This window comes from Lactuca virosa, chromosome 8 (assembly GCF_052849685.1).
Source record: "Lactuca virosa cultivar CGN04683 chromosome 8, Lactuca_virosa_CGN04683_v6, whole genome shotgun sequence".
In the NCBI taxonomy this organism is placed as follows: domain Eukaryota; kingdom Viridiplantae; phylum Streptophyta; class Magnoliopsida; order Asterales; family Asteraceae; genus Lactuca; species Lactuca virosa.
This window is the reverse complement of record NC_136433.1, coordinates 10,724,889-10,751,719: the sequence shown is the minus strand read 5'-3', so window position 1 is coordinate 10,751,719 and position 26,831 is coordinate 10,724,889. Positions and strand designations below refer to the sequence as shown.

Below are 26,831 nucleotides of genomic sequence, written 5' to 3'. Positions count from 1 at the left end.
AAATCGTCTAGCCCTCACACTCACACATTAGTGCACGGTTTCTTGAGCCATGGGATTCTTTTATATGGTGGCTATTAGGGTTACACCATGTAACTCATAACTTTACCCATTCCTTATGCTCCATGGATTTTAACCTCCATGGAGTATCCATGGGTCACCCCATGGACTTAGTCCGACATAAGGAATCTTGGATCACAAGCCCACATATATAAGAATGAATGATTTACACAATCAACCCATATATTTAATTAGTCTCCTTTTGATCACTTAATTAATTCCAAATTAATTCTTGATCAATACTAATTAAATAACCTTATTAATATATTAGAACTTATAATATATTAACCAACCTTAAGTGTTATTTCTCTCATTATAGTCTATCCAAATTCATGATGCCATGCAACCCAAATGGACCATGCCGGGTCGGGTCAAGTCTTACCAATTATAGTTATGGACTTAGACATTAATCCAACAGTCTCCCACTTGGATAAGTCTAAAACTATTATTGCGTATGACTTCAGGAACCGATCAGCAATCGTAGCTCTCAAAAGCTTCTGTCGAACTCTGACCTTGTCGATGAACTCTGACCTTTATCAATGACTTGTCCATTAGATAAGGGATCATATATTCCTCTATTCTAGATATCATATAGACTGAGACATGGATTATAAATCATTCTCTCTGTCCATTTGTTGTTTCCCGATTTCCAATTCATGATGACTGACTGATTGAACAAATCAAATCAGTCCTGGCTTGGCCAAGCACTCACATGTATCATCTTTAAATCATCGAGGGGCCCACATATATCGCTTTTATCCCGAAGGTAAAAGGAATGGATAAACTTCGACTCATATGGCTTGTTCTACTACTTGTTGAATCATACACAAAGGCACGTTTTATAACATCGAGTTACCAATGTGTTTTCGTGCAATCAATGTATAACCAACTCATAGTAACAACTCATATCTCTAGGTTTGAAGAATATAAGATATTATCGTCTCATGATCACTCGTGATAAAATCCATGAAGTGATTCAAATGAGCGCGGGTTGAATCCAATACTCAGAACTTATGAGCACTCATGAGTGTTGTAGCACCACTTTGTCCACCAACTTGGACCTCTACAAACCAACCCATGACAGTCTTGATTCATATCTACTTCCAACATATGACCGACTGTGGATGGTTTGAATAACTTAATCATTCAGGAAGAGCGACTTAGTTATTCTGGAAGTCAAAACATGCAAAGTGAAACACAAGAATAAATGAATCAAATATGGTATCAAACCCTATGAATATAAATAAATACTTTTATTTACCACCATACTGATTACTCATTATTCATTGTTTCGGTTTTATCAACTTTATACTTGAATTTAAAACAATAGTTGTCCCATGCTCCAAGCATGTACACTATGTTTTCTAAACACTAGTCATGCCATACACCAAGTATGCATACTATGTTTGTCTATGATATTTACTTTGTAAAATAGATCAATTGAACATCACTCCAATGATCCTCTTTTCACAGTCCCAAATCCTTACTGCAAATGCAAGAATTCCAAATTCATGCCATTTACTGAAATCTGTTAGATTCTAAACTTATATGCATTGATCCTCTTAATGATTATGCACGAAGTCAGAAAGACGTGACAACAATCATTACAGAGCATTCCAAAGGAGATCAGCTCCTTGGAAACATCCTTCTTTCATTAAGTTTCCTAATCTTACACAGATTGAATAATTTCTAACTTTGAAACATTTCCATATTCCATTTTGACTATCACTTCTGAACAAGAGTTGCCTCCTTACAGATTATGTCAATATGGTCCTTCCAGAATTAACATTATACTTCCAACTATCCTTGAGCAACCAATCTTTGGTAAACCTTAGATTATCCTCGATAATTGCTTAATCATTTTAGTCATATCCAATTCTAGACCTTTTCCCTTCATAATGCCCCAGGCATTTGGAAAATTTTAGAAAGGATGAATATAGCACATGTAATCGATCCTATATCTGAAGCATATGGGACACGATTCATGATGTCTCACATAAAGACTAAACCAGTCTTTTGCTATAATATTTTCATTTCAATTTGCCAAGTTCTCAAAATTCAGATTATGAAAAGGGATGCCGTAATCATAATCGATTTTTAGAACGCAAATAAAGACTAAACCAGTCTTTTGCTATAATATTTCCATTTCAATTTGCCAAGTTCTCAAAATTCAGATTATGAAAAGGGATGCCGTAATCATAATCGAATTTTAGAACGCAAATAATGGACCCATATATAGAATTTCCTTATGTTGAGCCATTTCAACATGAAATTCATATATATATATATATATATATATATATATATATATATATATATATATATATATATGTATATATATATATCCTTGATTAAATACGATTAAAATCTCAATCTAAGCTTTTAGAATTGAAATGAAGTATAATTTCCTCTCCCTTAATTATAGCAAAACAACTTTTTCAACCCCTGCAACCTCACGAATTGAAACTTTTGTTTTCTATAATTAACATTGATAACTTGCAACCTTTGTCATAATTATCATGCTCCCACTAACATGATGATTATTAGCATAACACTTATGCTCCCACTAGCTTTGACATGTACTCAGAAATCAGCTGACTTTCTTACCAAAGTTCAGATTTCTGATACTAGATTGTTTTGATAAAACTTTGTCAAAATCATACACCTCTCTTAGATAGCTCACATGTGTGTCTAAACAATTTTAGAACTATGAAAAGGGATGTCGTAATCATAGTCTCAATTGTTTAGACCTTTGCCACTTCTCACAAGTCCATGTTAGTGTGCCGGTAAACCAGACACGCTCCACTAACGACTTTGAGAATGCAAATATCACAATTGCTATCTAGCTAAAATCTACTTAGTGAAAGTGTTTCCTCACCATCATTTTCATGAATTGGAGAGAAACCTTATGACACTTAGATTTAATAGTGTATGTGTTCTTATCCATGTGAATTTGTCAAAACCATAATCACAAGACAAGGTTAGTGACAAATCCAAACTCATATTGATTAAACTTGTGCAATCTTAAATTCTTGCCATTTGGCAGCTCAGGTGCCTGCCATTGCTTCCAAGTAGTTGTGCAACCAATTGAGAACTCTCAGAACTCCTATGCAAAGCCAACTTGAATAGGCACAAAAATTTCAACACGATAGGTTATAAACCTCAAGTCGTGTGCTAGTAAAGGACTTTAGGTTTTATTCTTGATTAAGTCTTGAAACTTTCAAGAGCTTTAAGACTCCCACTGTCCTCTTGACATATAAGACTCCCTTGTCAAATATTCAAGAGATAGTGCGGATTCTTTATCAAGACTAACACTTTACACAATTGGACTAAGTTGGTCTCTGTTTTATCCAAAACATCACAACTTACCAATTTCAAATGTACAAGAGTAGATAACCTTTTACTCTTACATTTGACTAGTGTTAACAAACCCTCTTTAAGATATGTCACTCAAGTTACAATCTTGGAGTATGACTCTAAGAATTGTTTTGGAACGAAGTATGACTCATCTTTTTGATTTAACCATTTCAACAATTCATGACTCCTCTTCTTAGTCATAAGAGATGACTTTAGAGGACCAATTGTGATATGGTATCTTAATCATTAAGATGATCATAAACATGATACTAAAGTACTCTCCCATCTTTTCAGATTTGAGAAACTTTTATCTTTCTGCCATACTTTGATTCTTCTTATTCGTTCTGTCTCACATTGAAACTTCTCCAATGCTACAGACTTATACTTAAACTTATAAGTATAACCATATTTACTCAACTTAAGTAAATCATGACGAATAGTCTTCTTGATCTTTTGTGGTGGACTTGACCAGTGCACAAGAATGTGTACTCGATCCCTTAGTCCTTTCCTTATTCACATAAGGAATTAGTCTTAATTTTCCAAGCTGAAAGTTCTCATTCATCATACTATACAACTTGCATGATTCCAAGTTTCGGTCCAATTGAACCTTGGGTGATGAGAATCTTTCCTTATTTGGTAATATTAGACACTACCACAACCGAAAGAATCAAATCCATTTTTCCAATATTGCTATCAATGGAATCTTATAAGCAACAACTTTTCACAAATGCCATTGTAAGGATACTTAAAATAAATAAAATCAAAACCTTTTTCTTTTATTTTAAAACTTTGCGGAAAAACTTATCCTTACAATCCATATGAAAACCTTGTTGTTATCTATTCCTAAGCAATATAAATATCATAACTCTTAAGTAATATCCCAAAATTCTAATCACCGAACCATGCGATTGAAATCCATCTTCGCGATCAGAATCAGCATGTACTTAATAGAGTTAGACAATGGACTTTACCTGAAGTAGAGCCAAACTTATTGACTTTAACATCCTTAGGTAAATTTGGCAGCTTCGTAACCAATGCCCCTTACTTTGGCAATAGTTACCTATGGACCCTTGATAATGGGACTATCTCAGACTTCGCCTCTCTCTTTACCATTGGGTCAACCGAGTTGACTATGGCCGATCCCTTTCCATTGGGAAGAGAGAGCTTTACTGGATATCCAATGTCATCATTGTCAATGTCCATAGCGTTTTAGGAAGTTGATCTTAGCAAATAGATAAGATCATTAAGGGTCTTGTAACTCACTATGTGACTTAGAAAGTAGTTGAGCCACCAACTTTCTCAAGACTTTGACACCCAACTCTCCTGGCTTGTCAATATGTGACTACATCTCCAAGATGTGATCACACCTAGACCTTGCCTTGCCAATAGGGCTTGAGTGACCTTAAACTTTTTAGGAACTTGTGGGTTAGGGAGAATAATTGGAGGAGGTGAAAGAAGTATGATATCCATGGGACATCATCTTCATTTAGGAAAGCTTGTTTCAAGAGATTTGGGAAGATCATAAATGTCTAGACCAGGCATCTTTTTGGGAGATATTCAAGATAGTTGATTTAAAGTCCTTAATATGACACCCAATATGAAATATTAAGGCTAGGACCCAACAAACTATTTTATAACTTAGAAGAGGGATGCCGTAATCCAAGCCATAAAATATTTGAAGGCAGGTGAATGACGATTAACCAATTTCCACCATGAAAAACGAAATAATTTATTAGGTTTTAATTGGATTTGAAAGTCCTAGATCTTTGAGATTCATTGAACTGTTCAAAGGCATGTTTCAATCTCGAGTGCCCTTCAGGTTTTGTGACTGGGATGCCGAGGATCACAAAACAAGGTGTGAATAACCATGCAAATATACTTGGTACCCTTAATATTTACCCTTTAATCAGTGTGCCGGTTAACCACACACGCTCCACCGACACTATGATAAATATTAAGTTACCCTTTGCCTACCTTGTTAAGTCCAGGTTAGTGTGCCGGTTAACCACACACGCTCCACTAACGACTTAAGCAAAGTGCAAAGTGTAATTTCATGGGTTAGCACCAAATTCACATTTTCCTAAGTAACTAAGATTGGGTATTAATAAGAGTTTAGTTACTTAGTATTTATCATTAATACTTTTAATGAAAGGAGAATTATAGTCCTTGTCCTACCCGTTCGGCTAACGACCCTCCACCAGTCAAGGAAGCGGTGGGTGAGAGTGGACACCCATTAAACTGCCATTTTATAGGCAGTAACCTTATACCCCCCTTATAGACCGGCTTCGTGAATGAGGCCTACTAACGGTAAGACTGACTTTACTCTTATACATATATATAAATATTATTAACTTATAATATTATAAAGTATAAGGGTTGAATTTTAACTTTTAAAATTGTAAGGGCTAACTTGGAATTAAAGTATTCATAAGTGAAAACTTTTCAAATTCCAAAATTTGAGGGCAAGTTTTGAAACTATTCAAAACTAATTAATTCCATAACTTATGAGTTTAAAGTAGTTTTAATTAAAAAAAAAAAAACTCTTCAAGTTCCATAACTTGAGGACAAGTTATGGAAGACTTTAAACTAATTAATAAAAAAATAACTTTTTTTTATTGTAACTTATGGAACTAATTAAGGTTACACTTTTTTTTTTAATTTAATGAAGAGACTCTTGAACCTCCATAACTTGAGGACAAGTTATGGAGTCATAAAACCATTTAATTAGAACTAGACTCTTCATTTTGTAACCTTTGCCAACTTTTATGGGTTTTATGATTCTTAAATGTGACTTTTCATATAACTTGAGGACAAGTTACAAAAACACACTTTGGAATCAACTCTTAGATTAAAATGGATTGAAAACAACTATTTCACACAACTTTTCTATTAATCTAAGAACCTCATAAGAACAAGATAATTCAAATCATCAATCTTCAAGAAATTAGCATGAACATACAAACTAATACAAATCTTGAAATTATGACAATTATATTAGAAATTGGATTAGCATGAACATTACCACATCAAAAACAAGTTTATAAGTCCAAAAACATCTTAGGGTAATGTTCCTAGTCCAATTCCAGCCAAAACAATCGAATATATGCATCCAACTCGATTTTTCAGCTACTTTTGCAAGTATAACAAGAAAACAAGCCTAGGCTCTGATACCACTGTTGAGTTATGAGCATTCTAACACTCCTAAGTGTACATGCAACCCTAAATACCTTGGATCTATGTTTTCTCTATTATACATACAATTATGAACATCCAAGGTATTATCCTAATCTAGAATACAAAATAATAAATATAACAAGATAGAATACATACCTCTTTGATGTAGAATGTCTTCATGAAGCTTGAGTGCCTAGTGCCCCAAGTGTGACACCTCAAATGGTTCACACAACACCAAATACACTTGGAATAACTTGAGAGAAACTTGAACACTCCTTGAAATCGTCTAGCCCTCACACTCACACATTAGTGCACGATTTCTTGAGCCATGGGATTCTTTTATATGGTGGCTATTAGGGTTACACCATGTAACTCATAACTTTACCCATTCCTTATGCTCCATGGATTTTAACCTCCATGGAGTATCCATGGGTCACCCCATGGACTTAGTCCAACATAAGGAATCTTGGATCACAAGCCCACATATATAAGAATGAATGATTTACACAATCAACCCATGTATTTAATTAGTCTCCTTTTGATCACTTAATTAATTCCAAATTAATTCTTGATCAATACTAATTAAATAACCTTATTAATATATTAGAACTTATAATATATTAACCAACCTTAAGTGTTATTTCGCTCATTATAGTCTATCCAAATTCATGATGCCATGCAACCCAAATGGACCATGCTGGGTCGGGTCAAGTCTTACCAATTATAGTTATGGACTTAGACATTAATCCAACAGTTGTGTGGTGCCAGGATGTTAAAGGAATGAAAGGAAAGGGGTCTACCCTTTATATAGGGTGGGTGTGCTGCCTAGAAGGGAGTGTGCGGCCAAGAGGTGAGTGTGCGGCCGCACACCCATGTGTACGGCCGTACACTCCCCCTAAGGGTGTGTATGGTCTGATTTTGTCACTCTATGGCTTGCTGACTCGTTCCTAAACTCAACCTTGGTCATACTCGAGCTTAAAATCACTTAAACGGACCCTCAAACAGTGCCAGAAGTCAACAAAACATGTTTAACTTTGATTGAATTGACTAAGTGTGCGAGATAAAAGTTCCGGGTTGTCACAACCTTAATCTTAATTGGATTCATTTAGTTCTATTCTTAAATAATTTGGATAGAGTATTTTAGTACAATAACATTTTATTTTGATTTTTCAATATAATTTATGGTATTAAATTGATTTATACCTCATTTAATTATAAGACTGGATATAAATGTGAGTATAATAGTTGAGAAGGATATATATGTAATTATAAACTTTAAAAGGACGTATATGAAATTCTCCCTAGAATTTATGAGACAATAACGTGGGACAACTAACTTCTACAACTTCTTCAACAATGAATGCATTTATCATAAGGTTACATTTTTTTTTGAAACGGCAAATAATTTAAATATCTCATTTGCCTGGGATTGAACCCAGGACCTCCTAGTTAGTTGTTAGATTAGAAACCTCCTTGTTAGCCAAGTGGGCTAGCCCCAAATTATATCATAAGGTTATACAATGGTTAAATAATCAATATACAATGACTTATTGTGGCTGAGATTAAGAGGATGTTTGTTTACCATTTAATGGCTCTTAAAAGAAGCCATATATGAATATTAAAGATTCAGGTTGTTTGTTTAGCTCTTAATAAATGGTATGAAAAAAATACATCTTATTCGGTCAGATGTAAAAACCCCTCTAAAAAAAGACACGTTTCTCCCTCCTGTTCTAATCTGAATCGTTCATTCTCTTTCTCGCCTCCCACCTTCGCGCCTCTACATCTGATGCTCCAGTCATCCGCGAACCACTGACGTTGCCCATACATAGCCTGCCGACGTCGCACATCATGTCGTCGTCAAACAACTCTCCAATGCCATCTCGAACAAATGCCTTCAAGTTTCACCCGAAGTAACGAGTTCCCTACCTATTTTTGTTGTGTCCTTTGCTCCGAGGTAATTGATGGTTACAAACTCACACAATCAGAAATAGTAACGAATTCATTAAATTCCCAAGAATTAATGGATACTTCCTATTTACACTTGTATGTATGAATCTATTTGAAGAAAGTTTATTCTTTTTGGATCGCCAAGTAATTTGGGTTTAATTTTGTAATGGAATAGTTTTTTCTCAAATATTTACACCAAAATATAGGGTTCCTTGATTGTTTTATGGAGGTTGATTTATGTCATTTTATTATTCCAATCACTGATGTATAATGTATTGGTTAAATTTATAGGAAAAATACATATTACACACGACCAAAGCTCATGACATATTATTGTCATTTGCTTGTAGGCACAAATTGTTCTATCATGTCACACCCTTGGCCGACAGCGGAAACGCCGAGTTGTGCAACATAGGGATATTGGATTACAATCATTGAACATACATTGAACAATACAAAACAATACGAAACATAAACATCACTTCCATTATGGATAAAATATTACATCAAAATATGATTCTGAAATACTAGAATTTTGGTTACAAAAGGTGCTTTAACAACTATGCCTAACTATAATGACAATAAGTCTTCAGTAGCTTCATCGATCAACCACTGCTTCCGGAGGTACAGGCTTCTGAATCACAGTTTCCTAGGAATACATAAGGTTTTGAAAACGTCAACATAATATTTGTGAGCTCACATGTTTGAGTGTTATATCTCTTGGAAATAATTTTTATGCGTGACTTTACTGAAGTATAAAAGTATTTTGATTTACATTGTTAACGTATCTCCTAATAGTATTTTACTATTTCTAGATACTAAAATTTTGACGTTTTACTTTTTATCACATACTACCATTCTCTTTAGGTTTTTCCCTATCAAATGGAGTATAATATATTCTTATATGTAATATTATTATTTTATAGACACATACTGCTTACACTTTTTATCCAGAAGTATGCCCCTTGAATACTTCTATTATTATATTTTTATCCCAGAATTATGCCCCTTGGATACTTCTATTATTATATTTTTATCCCAGAAGTATGCTTGTATAAAACAATACTTCTATTGAGAATGATTATATATTTCATTCCAAAAGTACGCCCCTTGGATACTTCTATTTGGAGTGATTATAATTTTCTATTTGTAACATCCGATTATCATGTATTTTCATTTTTAGCCCTTGACCTAATTAAAGTTTGCACATTTGGTCCCTTGTGGTTTAAGTTTCACATTTCAGCTCGTACGCTGGGTGTACATGAGGGCACGTGCAACGTACTCATGAGAAGTCGGATCGCGGAAGCCATGCTAGTAGGTTGGGCGTACATGTGGTACGTCGACCGTACTAGCCCGACCTCTAAACCCCAAATTTTAGGGTTTCACCCCTATTTAAAGACATTAACTCAGCCTTGGACCTCCATAATCAGTCTCCACTCCTTCTAAACCCTAATCTCGAGTGTATTCCTTGTGAGTGAAGATCTTGAAGCTTGGTGGTGATTTTAGTGGCCTTTTGTTGAAGAAGAAGACTCATGAAGAAGGTGGTGTTGTTTGCAAGCTTGTAAATCGAGAAACTACTTCACCTTGTGTATCTTTTGAAGGTATAAAGTTTATACCTTGATGTGTTTCCTTCTTATATCTCTTTAGATGGATTTTTATGAGCTTATTGTCCTAAAGCTTGGACTTTTATGAGTATGAGGTACTCCAGAGCATTGTAGTTGTCCTTTCATGTGTTCAAGGTCTTGTAGATTCATAAAAAATGGGTTCTTGATCATTTCCCTTGGCCCATGCATGAGTAAAGTGACTTAGAGTGTGATGGAAGTTAGAGTTTTGTGTATTGGGCCCTTTCTAGCCATGCAAAGGCTTAAAGCCGGTGACTTTATAGATTAATACATCCTATTGTGGTCAGATATGAAGTTACATTAGGTGTCTTAACGGATTAAGACATCAAAGTTGATGAAGTTAGATCAGGCAAAGTACGTCAGGCGTACTCCTGGCTACACCCCGCGTAGCCAGGCCCGTCCCCGATTAGTCGATGATTTGAGTTGTATCCCCCGCGTAAGAAGGAGTACACCTAACGTACGCGTTGGACAGTTGACTTTTGCTGACTTTTGACTTTTGGTAAAATTTAGGGTTTTGGAACCATTGAAGGGGCAAAATGGTCTTTTTGCCCCTAAAGGCTTTAGTTGTGGAATTTGGACTTATGAGTTGAGTTGAGGACCTTAATTATTAATTAGGGTTAATTGTTTTGTTATTAGGCGGAGTCTAGTTCCGTCAGTTCGGGTGTAAGATTTATCTATCGTCCGTATCAGGTGAGTTTCCTCATTTATTCTTACATGTGTGGAAAAATAGTTGTATTTGTGATGACTAGCTGGGTCTAACTGTTACTTTGTATTATGTTGTTTATGTGTGACTGAGACTGCGGATAGTCTCCAGGATTGCTGATAAACCATAAGGCGTGTTGTTGCCCACTGGGACTGTTAATAGTCCCCAGGGTTGCTAATAACCCATAGCTGTTTATTTTATGATGTGTTGTATGTGATATCTTGGGGAACTCACTAAGCTTCGTGTTTACAGTTGTTGATATATGTGTTTCAGGTACTTCTGAGGATCGCGGGAAGACGAAAGTCTGTTGTACACACTCATTGGGAAATTTGTTACGGGGGCAGTCTGTGATACTCTGATATTTTGTGACGATGATTTGTATTTGACACTTATGTTTTGGATTACTTGGTTTATGAACAATATTTTGGTAATTTAAAAATGAAAATTTTGGTTTAAAATTTGAGGTGTTACAATTTTAAAGTTAAACATGATATTATGACAGAGTAACAACTAAGTACAATGTCTTATCCTAAATTTGGTCAGTGCTACAACTAGGTATAACGTTGCTCTAGAGATTCGGCCAAAGTAACAACGACATATAATAATTATCAATATTTATATGGGCATAGTGACGACGACGTATAATAATTATTAATATTTATACGGGCAGAGTGACGATGACGTATAATAATTATCAATATTTTTACGGGCAGAGTGATGATAGCGTATAATAACTATCGATATATATATATATATATATATATATATATATATATATATATATATGCAGAGTGACAATGACATATAATAATTATCGATATTTATACGAGCAGAGTAACGGTGACGTATAATAACTATAAATATTTATATGGATAGAGTGACGACGACGTATAATAATTATCAATATTTATACGGCCAGAGTGACGATATAATAAAATAATTATCTATTTATCCGGATAGAGTAACAACATAAATATGTTTTTGTAAAAATAATATTTTTAACATAACGATTATAACGATATATAGCAATTGGTAAATAATTAACATATATTCGTCCCTATAGTTTATAAAACATTGGAAAAAATGGTCGTGAAACTCACACTTGTAGTGTGCTTTAGCGACTGTCGGAAAATGCCGGAAAATGATCAGATGTTCGGGATTACATGGGCTCGAGTGGGGAAAGATTTCAATAATAATAATAATAATAATAATAATAATAATAATAATAAAAAATAAATAAATAGATAAATAAATAAATAAACTCTAAAGAAAGAAATATGGGTAATGGTTTGAGAGTCCGAACGAAAAAGTTGTTCAGCAAAATGAAATTAGATGAATGAGATACGTGGTTTCAGCGACATGAAAAAACAAGTGCGCATCGTGTATTTGCGGTGCGCACCATGCGCTTATGACGTCGCTCCACTCTTTCTGCTGTCACGTGTCCAAAATTTGTGGTACCATGTATCCCTTCTGGTGCGTGCTGAAAACGCCAGTTCTTGTAAAATCTGTAACTTCCTCATACGAACTCATACGAACTCTGTTTTCGATGTTTTTTATATCTACGCATAGCTATCGATGAGTACTACAACTTTCCTTTAGGTTGTATTGACGAATTTTGACTTTATTTTTATCCATTATTTTTATATAATTTAATGATTTTGCAAAAATCAAAACTCTCTCGTATGAACTTCGATTTTGGCATTCTCTTTATTAAAATTCATATCTTAAAGGATACTACGATTTTCCTTTTGGTGATTTTACCCAAAAGTCAACTATTCTCTTTGTAGTTTTTGACGTTAAAACGTTTTAACTACGCGATTGATTATTATATATTATAAAATTCATATCTCCTTCATATGAACTCGGATTTTTACGAAATTTATATTTTCGGGACCGAGAAGACACGTACTTATATATATATATATATATATATATATATATATATATATATATATATATATATATATATGTTTCGACGCACTACTTTTTACAACTTACAAACGATTTGATTGGTTCTTCCTGTTTATCTTAATACAAAACTTATATTTTATCATATATTGATATATATTTTGTATTAAGTCTATTATATTCGACGTTAGTCACTTTTCGTAAATAGCGATCGGTACCAAAAGTCGCAGTTTGCTACATTCTCCCTCCGTTTAAGTAATTTCCTCCCCGAAATTCAACTAGAAGTGCTTGACGCGAAGGACCGATGCTAATGATTAATCATCATTTTTATTTAGTTATGCCGAGAGTAAATTTACTCTCTAAAGTTCAGAACCGATGCTAATGATTAATATTTTACTTATACAATCACTTATCATTAAGGAAATAGTCATGATTAATATTTTATTTGACAATCACCTATCATTAAGATAGTCGTGATTAATATTTTATTTGATAATCACCTATCGTTAAGATATCTGTGATTAATATTCTATTTAACAATCACATATCGTTTAAGATAGTCGTGATTGTTAACCCATCAGTCAAGTACTTATTGATACCAAGAGTGAGAGTGAAAGTAACCCCTCAGTCAAATACTTACTAATACCAAGAGTGAGAGTGAGAGTGATCCCTCAATCAAGTACTTACTGATACCAAGAGTGAGAGTGCGAATGATCCATCAGTCAAGTACTTATTGATACCAAGAGTGGGAGTGAGAGTGATCATTCAGTCAATTACTTACTGATACCAAGAGTGGGAGTGAGAGTGATCTCTCAGTCAAGTACTTAATGATTCCAAGAGTGAGAGTGAGAGTGATCGCTCGGTCAGGTACTTACTGATACCAAGAGTGAGAGTGAGAGTGATCCCTCAGTCAAGTACTTATTGAGATTGAGAGTGTCTATAATAAGTGAAAGGTTTCTTAAAAAAATCATAATTTTTAGAGGATCCTAGTATTACTACAAGGTTTCTTTTACCTTTCATTATCATCCGTTCTAATGTTAACTATCTGGTGAATACTATCACATGATGCTAAAATTAGACAGTTTTTCGACCATATGATTCCTCCTTATTACGGTTAGACTCAGACGAGAGATGTGCAATACAACTGAATCACACTTTCTAAAACTATTTAATTCTAGAATCATATAACCTATGTGTGACATCCCCATTTTCACGGCCAGAAAATACCGATTTGTTTATGCTTTATTTTGAAAATCAGAGTAACCTTTTAAAGAAAAGTGTTGCGGATTTTGTTCCTAGAAAAACATGATAATTACGTTATCAAAGCATTTCCGAGGAAATGTATTTTATTCATTTTAAAACTTTGGGATGTCATCGTCAATATAGAAACATAAGCATAAACAGAACTTACATTCATTATCACTAGCGATTTATATCTCCTTAATCTCTCAGTGTAATGTAACTTCATATCGACACCTGTGATACAAATGAACTGAGTGGGTCAGGTTGGGAAACCTGGTGAGTACATAGGGTTTTCAACCCACAATAATATAATTATTATGTTTAATCATCAAACAGTTAACCCAATTACCCATCCTCATTATCTTCTTTACTCTTAAGGATCTACCCTAAGAATCAGCTATTCCTCGTTAATTCATTCATAAGGATTATCCTAAGGAATATACACGAAGTCCATCGTCACCAGGGTTTAGGCACTAAGTCTGCATAGTCGCCAGGGTCTTTCAGGGTACATCTGGTGAACACGCAGTTCAAAACATCTGGTGAACACTTAGTTCAAAACATCTGGTAAACACTTAGTTCAAAACATCTGGTGAACACTTAATTCAAAAATACCTAGTGAATACGTAGTTCAAAAACACCTACAAGTTACGAGCCTGCTAGCGTTCCACTGGACTGTCTAGAATAGTCTGTGGTCGTTATCTATACTCCGCTAGATGGCTAGATCATCTTAAACATTGAGGCCTCTCATCATTTTATCACACATCAACTATTTCATCTACCCATGTTTTACACAACATTTTCATAGATATAAAATACATATACAATTTAAATCATTTAAAACATGTATAAATCGTTCATCCATCATAGATATCAAGAACACAGATAATATGTACACATAGCACGTAATTTATATTAAATACTTCATATCTATGTGTAAGATGAAAGTAACTATGAATACTTCGACGAAACCTAGTATTATTACCACTAGATTTTAGTCTAATATTTACCGTGACTAATTATCAGTCTTATTATTATTATTATTATTATTATTATTATTATTATTATTATTATATAAGCGTTTAAACAATATTTTCCAACCACTATATACAGACAGGGGCCAGACATAAAACACCTGAGGGCAGGACCATTTTGGTATATAGCACTTCTGAAATCCAACAACCGTATGCACCCCTTTAAACCAGATTCCCCGTACCGCGAGTAGTTAAAAAGATATTATAACAACACTTATATAAGTCATAATAATAGCCCAAATATTTATTATAAGTTCATAATAACAATACTAATTTTAAATATAAGTTATATTAAAATAGGGTAAGCATAACTTACTTACAAGGGGTTTTAGCTAGGAGTCGGGCTCTGCAGGGGCAGAACTTCGTCGTTGAATCTTTCTAGGAAAGATTCGTGCAGCGCTTCAGCGCTCACCTTACTATACTAAAACTACAGAAAGAGAAATCGAATCACGAGGGACCGAAATGCTCTGGGGATAAGAAGAGAAAGACTCTTGAATCAAGAGAATGGTGCAAGAAATATGAGAGCCCAAAACTCTTATTTATAGTAATTGAATTTACAAAAACTACCTTCCATAATTACTTAATGACCTTATAGTTATATAAACGACTAAACACCCCTTCATAATACTATTTTAAATAGATTTAACGATATTTGTACTAAACTAATGTCGAAAGTACTCAACACTAGTCTTATAATAACCGCATCGTCGATACCTTTCTAATGATATATACATTTGTATATATATGTGTACGTATATATGATTTATACTATATTTTAATACGTAAATATGCCATTATAATTTGTAACTCGTTCATACGAACTCCATTTTTGACGTTCTTTATATCCACGCGTTGGTATTTACGAGTACTACAAATTTCATTTAGACGCCGTCAGCTAATTCTCATTCAATCTCAGATTTACAAAACTATATCGAATTTATCGCGCTCGAAGAGTAGGGACCAAGTTTCGTCCATATCTTTAACATACGAGCTCTACTCTCGACATTCTTTATATCCACGCGTAGGTAAAAACAAGATCTAAAACTTTCATTTAGACTCCGTCGGCTAATTCTCTACCGATCTTAAATTTAACAGTAGGAGGAGATTATATTGTTAAATGTCCGCGTAAAATTCATAACTTCTACATACGCACTCCGTTTTCGTCTGTCTTTTTATTGTTGAGTTCCTATTAATGATATCTTCAACTCTCATTTAGGTCGCGTAGGCCAAAAACCGCTCGAACTAAAATTCGAGTTTCGGGCCGTGGACTGCTATGCCAAATCTTAGAAAATTCATAACTTCCTCATACGAAGTCAGATTTTAACGTTCTTTTTTTGTATGTTCTCGGTTTAACGTATACTACAACTTTTGTTTAGATTACTAAGGCTAAAAAGTCTTCTATCATAAATTCACTATTTACGTCTCCCGGTGTCGTGCCGGTTTTGCCGAAAAACTTCGACGGGCCATAACTTCTTCGTTATAACTCGGATTTCGGCGTTCTTTATATGTACGGAACCCTTGTAACATATACTATGACTTGGTTAAGATTATTCATTATAAATAATCTTCTATTAAAAAGTCATTTTTTACGCTTATCGTCTCTAAATTGACTAGCCCGAATCTACGGGCGTTACACTATGTATCCATCCTATAATTAATAACACATGTTTATATTTTAACGTGTTTTTATCTAGTGTTTATAAAACTATATGATTATCTAGTTTGCTCATAAGTAAGGACTTACTAATTCTTAAAGGTGGATTCTGGATTCACAAACCCATTAACATTTTTGGATTTAACTCATGGTGACAAACTTTAGTCGACATAGAAAACCATATCGGAATGAAGATGAACATAAAGGAAAAGATAGTTAGGTTCCATGGTGATAAACAGGAGAAACCCCATTTTTGCCATCTCTTACTGTACCAACTCAGATCTCACTGAACTCATACCGTACTCCATCTCTCACCTTTCTTCACCATTGCTAAATGCTTCGCTGACAGCGACACCGCCACCTTCTTCTTCTGCTTTGCCAAAAGGCGTTGTAGGGTTAGGGAAGAAGAAGCAGAGAGTTACATGAAAATATTCAAAGAGTACAACACAAAATAGGATTCGATTTATGACAGTGTGTGAGAGCTATGTGGCAATAAAGGTGGGACACGGCATGCCATGTCACCTGTATTACCGGATGTTTGCTGGATGTTTGCTTCATATCTTGCAAAATGGTGTAATTGACATGAAATTTGAAACTTTAAGAACTAATTGCGTAAAAAATTAACTTCAGTGACCAATCCGAGACAAAGCTAAAACTTTGTTGCGCTACAATGTCATTTCCCTAACAAAAAAATATACATTGTGTTAACTTACAAATAATGGTTTATATGTTAATTAACCATCATGATTGAAATTAAAAAAATCAATAAATAAGTAATTTCTAAATTAATCAATCATAACATTAAATTATAATATTAAATCGAAAATCATGTTTAATTTTATTTAAACGCAGACCACAAATAAATAATGTTGAATGTTATGCTTGTTGAACGGTATGCTTTTATTAGATATATATTTTATAATATAATTTAAACGCAGACCACAAATAAATACTGTTGAATGTTATGCTTGTTGAACGGTATGCTTTTATTAGATATATATTTTATAATATAATTTAAAGAATTATAGATTTAGATATTAACTTATTGTAAAAGTTATTATTTTATAGTTAATATTGTATCATTTCAATATATATGCAATTTTTTTTAACTATATAGTTTTATTTTACACAACATACAAATATTTGCATAGTTTATATAATGGTTGAGAAAAGACCTAAGCTAAATTACTCATTCAGGTTACATGATATAATTGGAAAAAAGAAAATCATAGTTTGGGTAATTTGAAATAAAAACAAAACTAGAGGGGTTACAAGCGCCATTTCTATTTCCTCAAGGGAGCTGTGTGATATGAATAAAACGCACATCTTTCGTTAAAAGTGATGGTGCTATATAAGGACGGATACAATTGGTGTTCCTAGGGCTTTTTTTTCTTCAGCAAGTGTAGAACTGTAGCAGCGGCCGCCATGGTTTTGAAGTATGTTCCCATTTTCTTTACAATTTGTCGAAAATTTTCTCGCTTCTTTGTTTGAGTTCCAAGCTTATTGTTGGTTTTGTTGATTAGGAAGTGGTAGAAATGGCTAATTTTTTAGATACTTGCTTAATCGTCATTTTCCCCCAATTATTTCAATCCAATCTGTTGCAATCATATTAGGGTTTCCAAACCGTTTAAATAAAAGAGGACGAAGGTGTATTATTAGGGTTAGAAAAGCGATCAGCTACAGATATACAATGATATGTGCTCTTAAGATATAGGATTAGTTATAGTTTTTATCGACATTGATTCTATATTCATATGTGGCCTAACTTTTCTGTTGCATTACATCTATGATCACGACCAAAAAATGTAGATGTTTATCTCTGCTTGTATATCTCTTCCACATGAACTATACGGTTTGTTATGAAATCTAATCGTATATACTTTTGATTTCCTTTTGTAAATCGTTACATACCATGGAAACCCCTCAAGTTAACTGAGAAACTACGATGAATCGTTTGTAGGACCGAATTATGCCGTTTCAGTGGCCAGAAGATATATCCTGGAAGGGGTATCAGATTCATTAGATCAGACTCTCAGGTACATGATCTGATTATACATGTCAAGATTGTTGTTACTTTTCTTGTTAGCTGCATAGATTCTTGAATTAAAAGACTTTTGTGCTTCAATCTAGGTCTTCCTTTTTGCCAATTCCAAATGCAAAAGGTACTTCCATAACAAGTTGAAGCCTTCCAAGCTCACATGGACAGCCATGTACAGAAAGCAACACAAGAAGGTGAGACTCATTTATATCTATTGATTTGTTTTTCACTCATTTTGATAATAATCTGACCAATTTTATTTCTTGGCATTCAATTATTTCAGGACATTGCTCAGGAAGCAGTGAAGAAGAGAAGACGTGCAACCAAGAAGCCATATTCAAGAGCCATTGTGGGGGCGACTTTGGAAGTTATTCAGAAGAAAAGAAGTGAGAAGCCTGAAGTTCGTGATGCTGCTAGGGAGGCAGCTCTTCGGTAAATATATATTGTTCATTCCTTTTTAGGTTTTCTTTCTTTTTTGTGATATTACCATTTGAACCAAAAATCTTATATTTATATTCATGAAATTTTAGTGAGATAAAGGAAAGGATTAAGAAGACAAAAGATGAGAAGAAAGCAAAGAAAGCAGAGGTGGTGTCAAAACAAAAGACTCAAAGCAAGGGTGGCAGTGCCCCTAAAGGTAAAGGACCTAAGTTAGGAGGTGGTGGTGGCAAGCGTTGAAATTCCACCATTTTTTTTTTTGTTGATTTTCTTGGTTGAACATTTTAATATTTTGTATTGTTTATGTTATGATATTTGCTTCTGGGCAACGTTGTTTTTTAGATGTTTGTTACTATTTTCTTTTACCAATTTTGAGAGTGAAGCATCTGCAATATTATGTTGTTTTGAATCAAATTAGGGTTATGATTCCAGTCATCGGATTTTTAGCAATCTTTATGTTGTTTCGTTTTAGCTGTTGATTTGTTTTGTGATCCAACGAAGATTATTTGATAGTTATATTGGTAAAATGGTGAAATGGAAGTGTATTGTTTTTTTTTTGGTGTGTTTTGTATTTTACCTTGATGGCTATATGTAAGTGGGAAAAAGTACAATGCCTTTAGTTAACGTGGAAAGTAGTTTTTTTACTTTTTGAAAATAGTTGAAAGTGGTTCTTTTGTTTTTGAAAATTGTTAAGTGATTGAATTGATTGAATAGTAAAAATAACTTGTCTTTCTTGTGAATTTTTCAAGAATAAAAGACAGATTTAAAAGGTCTACCCAACATAGGATAAAATATCGTGTTATTTTTGTATATAACATATTCTGTTTAAAGAAAATAACAAAAAAAATCATAGCGAAATGGCATTCAATTGTTTTCATCTTTTGTCTATTTGTACCAAATGACTATTTTGTAGTGGTTTGCCTCTGTTACGAAATGGCATTTGTTAATTCTCTTTACCACAAAGAAAGTTAAGATTGAACAGTCTTGGTTTGGTTCCATTAAGATCTGTGGGGGCGGAGAGAGAAGGTCCAAGCTAAAGTTAAGTCTAAACAAAACTTGTTTTAAGGTGTTTTAAGAGTGTATATGTGTAGGTGAGGATGCCAACTTGCCAAGGGGTTGGCAAAAGAAAGGTACAAGGATGCCAAATGCATGACATATGACGTTGGAGACTAAAGAATGGATGAACGGAGTTTTCAAGATGGCTAAATCTAGAGAGAGAAGACAAAGGGACATAGGAACACTTTGGGTATTTAATAATGACAATGGTTGTATACTTGTGAACAATGACGATATCAAAAGGAAATTTATTTAATGAATATTTGACGCTTGTATTGGATAGAACTAGCTAGGGAAGGTTCTCTAGGGACATGTCGGACCCTTAATGATGGTTCCTGCATGAAGATTAGCAACGAGGAAGTCATGATGACGCTGAGAATGATGAGGGGGCAATAGGCCTCGACCAAATTTCTAGTAGTGTGTGGATGTGTGTTGGGGAGCATGGAGTTAGGTGGCTGACGATTCTCAATAACATTATCATAGAGACTGCCAAGATGTCTGAGGAGAGGAGACCTAGTACTGTGATTTCAATTTATAAGAATAAAGGGGACGCTCGAAGCTGTAATAACTATATAGATATTAAATTACTTAGTCACACCTTAAAATTATGGGAAAAAGTTATGAAGGCTAGGTTGTGCCCCAATACTATCGTCTCAGAAAACCAATTCAGTTTCATGCCAGAAGTTTGATAACTAAAGCAAGTCCCATCACCAGACGACTTATGGAGAAAGTTAGGGAAAGAAATAATGACCTACATATGGTATTCATAGATTTCGAAAAGGAGATGACAATCTTCCACGAGAGATGATTTGGAGGACTTTAGAAACTAGAAGAGTTCTACAGAGATATGTCATAGCAATTGCGATATATATTGTCGGTCCACGACCTGTGTCCGTCCGTACCCCTGGTGGTGACACAAGGTCGTTCCCTGTTCGTTCTGGTGTGGATCACTATCAACAACGTATAGCATTGGACCACTCCAGTGATCAACTATCAACATGCATATCTTTTCCTTGATCATAGACGAGATATCTTATGAAATTCAGGGTGAAAAGCCTTCGTTTGTGACTTTTGTTGACGTCATTGTGTTGGTAGTTAAATCTAGGAGACTAGGACTTAGTTAAATGCTAGATTGGATTTGTGGAATACAACATTAGAAGAGAAAGGTCTATCAATCAATACTGCTAAAATTGAGTACTTGTGGTGCAATTTTAACGAGGAGCGAAACAACGAAGGGACTGATGTATGTATAAGGGAGCAACCTCTACCCCCAAAGGAGAGATTCAAGTCCTTAAGGTCTGTGATCTATAAAGCAAGGGTGTGTAGGTAGATGAGATACACCGTATGAAGATGAGTTGGTTGAAATGGAGGGCGGCCACACGAGTATTGTGCGACAAGAAAATCATTTTGAAACTAAAGGGAAAATTTTCTAGGATTGTTGTTATGTCATATATTTTGTATGGATTCGAATGTTGGCCGAACAAGAAGGAACACAAGACGAATACGAATGTAGCAAAAATGAGGATATTGAGATGGACTTGATTTTTTTTGAGGACCTAGCCTCCGATAAGAGAGTGTGGAGGCTTAGGATCATGGTTGAGGAGTAGTGTAGGTCCACATTAAATGTCTTACATGTCTTATCTTGCTGTTTGTTCATGTTTATTCCCTCCCTACATAACCGTGCATATTTTAATTATCGACTAGATACTAATAGGTATTTAACCTTTTTCCCTTGTAATATGATTTACATTTGATCCTCACTCCATTGTAAGTCTTGTTTTGCAAGGTTGTATATTCATTTGCAGGAGTTACACATACGGAGTCACTCTACCCATGTAGAGATATGACTTCGTGTCTAATATCTTCTCTATCCCATCTCATGTAGGATGTCGTTGATGTTGCTTTACCACAAAGAAAAACACTAAAATAATGTAGTCTGTAATATATAAATATGCGTTTAGCACAATATGATTTTCTTTTAAAAAAAAAAGTTTTGAGGACTTTTGTTGTTGTATGGATTTCCTAATCTCCATGCTACTCCTTATCAAATTAACAACTATCTTATAAAGTGGTTATTTTTGTGATAGTTTTATATATTACTCAGTGGCGAATCTAGAATAAAAAATCACATGGTTCCTAAATTAAGTGAGGCCAATAAAAAAAAATCAACAACACTTTTGGGGTCGGGTCGGGTCGGCTCATGTACCTTAAAAGAACTGAATCAGTTCAATCGGCTCATGTACCTTGTGCCACCGATTAAAAATCTAAAAAAACCGATTGAAATATAACTGAAAAATGCGTACGATTTAACAAAAAACTAGTTGATTATTAGTCCATTGATAAAGCGGCGAACGGAGAGTGAGAGTATTTGACATGTGAGCTTTTATTTTATTAGAACAACTTATTTATTTATTAATATTTTGAGAGTGCCGATTAAGAGTGGTTCACTTTTTGTTATCAATCTCTTAATTTAAAATAACAAATTGTCTTAATAACTTAAATATTTCTCTTTTTAAAATGGTTTTTTAAGAAATTTTTTTAAAAAACAAACTCAAGGTAGGTCCTTTATTTTTTCTAAGGTAGTTCCTAATTTTTCTAGTGTATAAATTCTAAATGAAATTGAGAACTTAGGTAGGTCCTAGGACCTACCTAAGCATATGGTGGATACGCCCCTGATATTACTAGGTTATAACCCATGTAATACACGGTTGACAAAGTAAAATAAAATAGATTAAAAATATAATTATTAATAATATATTTGCAAACAGTTATTTATATACAAATTTTTATATTTTATAATTAATTGTATTATAATTATTATAAATTAATCTGTAAAGCGGCCGAAAACTTGTTCTCTATTAACATACAAACACATAGACATGTTCCATACTTTTGAAACTTGGTTGCTATATTTTTAATACTCTTTCTCCTGAAAAAAATGAAACTTTACTGCTTGAAACAAAAAAATGAAACTTTGTTGTTATTTTTCCGTACTTTTCAAACCTGGTTGCTATTTTCTTCAATACTCTTTCTCTTAAAATAATTAAAAAATCGTTCCCACAAACAAAAAAAAAATGTAACATAATTTATAGAGCGATAGAAAAGAAAAAATTGAAACTTTGTTGCTATTTTTTCTCTGTACTTTTGAAACTTGATTGCTATTTTTTTCAAGAATATCTCTCTCTCTCTCTCTCTCTCTCTCTCTTTTTTGCTTTTAGTTCAACAACACATTGAATATTTCTCTTGATCTGTTAATACATGCTCCTGATGACTTACAACCTGATCCTACAGTTCACTTTAGTTGCTCCTATTGGTCAATAAATTGCTCTTTGTGGTTTCTCAAAGTTGTTTGTCTAAAAGACCATCCCTTGATCATAATTTAATCTTATATTCCTTTGATTTGAACTTAAATTTTCGAAGTAAATGTGTAAAATCCTCAAATACATGTTGTCAAACTACATTGCCATTTTTTTCCCTTGATCATCTGATGTTGTTCAAAGTAGGACCTCCTACTTGTGCACACTAACGTGTTCGTGATCTTCATTGTGCTTTGTCCCTTGTCAACACTTTCTTTTGGTTTCCATTACATAAAACACATATATTGTATTAAATGTACCATAAAACACATATATTTGGATTAGATAAAAAGAAAAATAAACATAAACAACAAAGATTGCATTTCAAGGATTTAGCACGAGTAGGATAATTTTTATCATTTTCACTCAAATTAGCCTTATAGTTTAAAATTCATGTCGAAAATAGGCATTTTGAAAAATCGAGTGATCTTAAAATAAGAACTAAACAACTATCATCATTTTCCTAAAAAAATGTTGTAAAAGCTGATGAACAGAGAAAGCAACCACTTTCAGTCTACGAGGACATTCATTGAAAGGTTTTAAAGCATGCATTTTCACTTTATGTTATTTGCATCAACTCATGTTAAACATACTTTAATAACAACAAAATAAATAAAAACTCAAGATTAATAATTTTTTATATAATAATAAACATAAGCATATATATACTAATATTAAAAAATTAATGAACGATAAACATTTACCCCTATATATTTTCCCATATAAAAGAAGTATATATACCTAAGTCCTTCCCTTGAACTTCTGATCAACAATCAACATTTTTCTAATGTCTAAATGCAAATAAGATTCAATTCAAATGATCATAACAACTAAAAAATACAGTGAACCTATACCCACGTCTAAATAAGACTACAACTCCACCAAATGGGAAATGTGTGAAAATATGTTTGATCCAGACATGGATATGTATACTGTATAGAAAGTAGGTACCTGATAGGAACTTCAACAACATATAACTCTAATGGAAATAGAATCATCTAGATGCCGCTTGTTAAACTCTGAAACTCAAAATCACACAAAATCTTTTGCTTTTGTGAGCATATGATACCAATATGCCAGCCCCTCTTCCACCCTTCAAAACTCCCAAAGATTTCAAATTTTAGAACATACCCATTAGTAAATTGACTAAAAGAGTAAGAAAATCATACATCTACACATGGTTGATATATAGCCATTGTCAATTAACCTAGTAAGGGACTATTTATGAGTGCATGGTTGTTAGAAGATCATAAAGCAAAATAAGAAAATGAAAGTGGGGAGTATAAAAGAAGGCAGTATTGATATATGAAACACAAACATGAACTATGATTATAGTTACAAAGAGAAATCAGAAGAGTTGGTTTAAATGGGGCTCAGATATTTAATATTCATAAGAACAAAAGCAAAGTAATTTACCCAAATCGATTCAATATTTGGCTTCTTTTACTCCTTAGACTTTGATCACCCACCTCACATCACTGGCTCCAAAATAGTTGCAATAAAGCAAAAAAGAATCTGTAAATCAATTAGACCACAAGAGACTAAAATATTGGTACATGGTTCACTGAATCAGTGGCTAATAGGTATAATAAGAAGGTAAAAGCAAGAACTTGTAGACCAAAGGAAATAAAAGTTTACCGAATTTTTAGAAACTAAGACGAAATCAACAGACAGATAGACCAAGTAGGAATCCGGCGAACACCTATTTTTGAAGTCGACCTATAAATAAAAAATGTTCAAATCTCCAATTTATTGCTCCTAAAACATCAATAGGTGCCATTGTGATAAGTGTATAAACATAGGTGTTTTCAAATTTCTCAAAATAAGTTGAAATTTACTACATAAAGTATATGAGAAATCATGTTTTGATTATTCATTTCCATGTTTCCTGAAACTAATTGCATATGATCTTTGGATTGTAGTACAGAGAAAAGTAGGGTCGGAAGCCTGCAATGTTGAGTGACGCTTGGCGGAGTATAGAGAAGAAGAAGAAGAGGTGAGTTTTCGTTATAGGTTTGATCATTCTCTTAGGATTAAACCCTAGGGGATTTATGTGTTTAAATTTTGAATCAATATCTTGATTTAGTTCCAAAACTCATAGGCAAAATTAAGGGAGAAAGAATCGGGGATGAAAAATCAAAATTTTAAAATTTTTTTATTTTTTTATTATCGGATAAAACAGCGGGAAAAGCAATCGACGAGTACTAAAATAATAACACGTGGCAAGTATATAGCTTAGGAAATGGACACGTGGCAAAAATAGGTTTCGTTTATTAGAGGAGGTAGATGGGAACATTGGTAATAAATAATAATAATAATAATAATAATAATAATAATAATAAGCTTTAAACGTTTAATATTGGTCAACTAGTCCCAAGCCATTTTGTTTGCGTGGTTACATGACTCATGCAACCTTAATGCGCAGTGCACACGTTCGTTACTTCAAAACCACCACCACCCAATCCCCATCATCTCATATAATTAACCACATCAAATCACCAATCAATCATGTATTACTTCCTTCACTGTTTAACAAGAAAACATATGCTGAAAATGGGTGGTGTGAAGGTGGTGGTGAGAGGCGGCTTATTAGTAGCGTTAACGGTGGTGTTGTGGGTGGCAACAAAAAGCTCAGCCACAGTAGACTGTGTGACAGTGACGACACTTGTATCAACATGCTCTGCTTTTGTACAATACGGGACACCAGATCCGTACCCAGGGTCCCCATGTTGTGATGCGGTGGCTAGTCTTAATAACCTCGGTGACTCCGAAGAAAATCGGCGGTCTTTATGCATGTGTTTGATGGGTGTCATTACCACTTACAATCCCAATGCTACCGCTATTGCCACCTTGCCTGGCTTCTGTGGAGTGTCTCTAGGCTTTACCATTGATCCCAATACCGATTGCAATTAGTAAGAATATATATTATATCTATCTTTTTACTTACTAAAACTTAAGTATAAAAAAGTGATTAATGATAACTAATTGCTACATATATACTAGCTTTTGATTCTATGTATACAAGGTTATACATTTATTAACTTTTCAACTTTTCTTTTGGGTGCAGTGTATGAGTCGGATATCTTGGCAAACATGCATGCTACGAATGCGAAAGAAGGTTATTTAGGATGGTGGATCTATATATTACAGGATGTATAATAATCAATCCTTGTTAGTATATTATTTAACAGATGTCATCGACCTCGAACTTTTTGTGTTAAAACAAATCTTGGAATAAGAACTTTGGC

At 33.8% G+C, this 26,831-nt stretch overlaps 2 protein-coding genes across 2 annotated transcripts; both read left to right on the top strand.

Moving 5' to 3' along the window:
- Positions 1-18,021: 18,021 nt before the first annotated feature.
- LOC145133839 (large ribosomal subunit protein eL24-like) lies at positions 18,022-19,512 on the top strand. The gene is made up of 5 exons (XM_079068801.1): positions 18,022-18,131; positions 18,656-18,731; positions 18,826-18,927; positions 19,017-19,165; positions 19,264-19,512. The coding sequence occupies exons 1-5, from the start codon at positions 18,121-18,123 to the stop codon at positions 19,409-19,411; spliced, it is 486 nt and encodes a 161-aa protein (XP_078924927.1). The 5' UTR covers positions 18,022-18,120; the 3' UTR covers positions 19,412-19,512.
- A 6,573-nt stretch (positions 19,513-26,085) lies between these two features.
- On the top strand, positions 26,086-26,496 carry LOC145134770 (Bifunctional inhibitor/lipid-transfer protein/seed storage 2S albumin superfamily protein). The gene has a single exon (XM_079069602.1). It carries the CDS (start codon positions 26,092-26,094, stop codon positions 26,494-26,496), a length of 405 nt encoding a protein of 134 aa, XP_078925728.1. The 5' UTR covers positions 26,086-26,091.
- Positions 26,497-26,831: the final 335 nt, after the last annotated feature.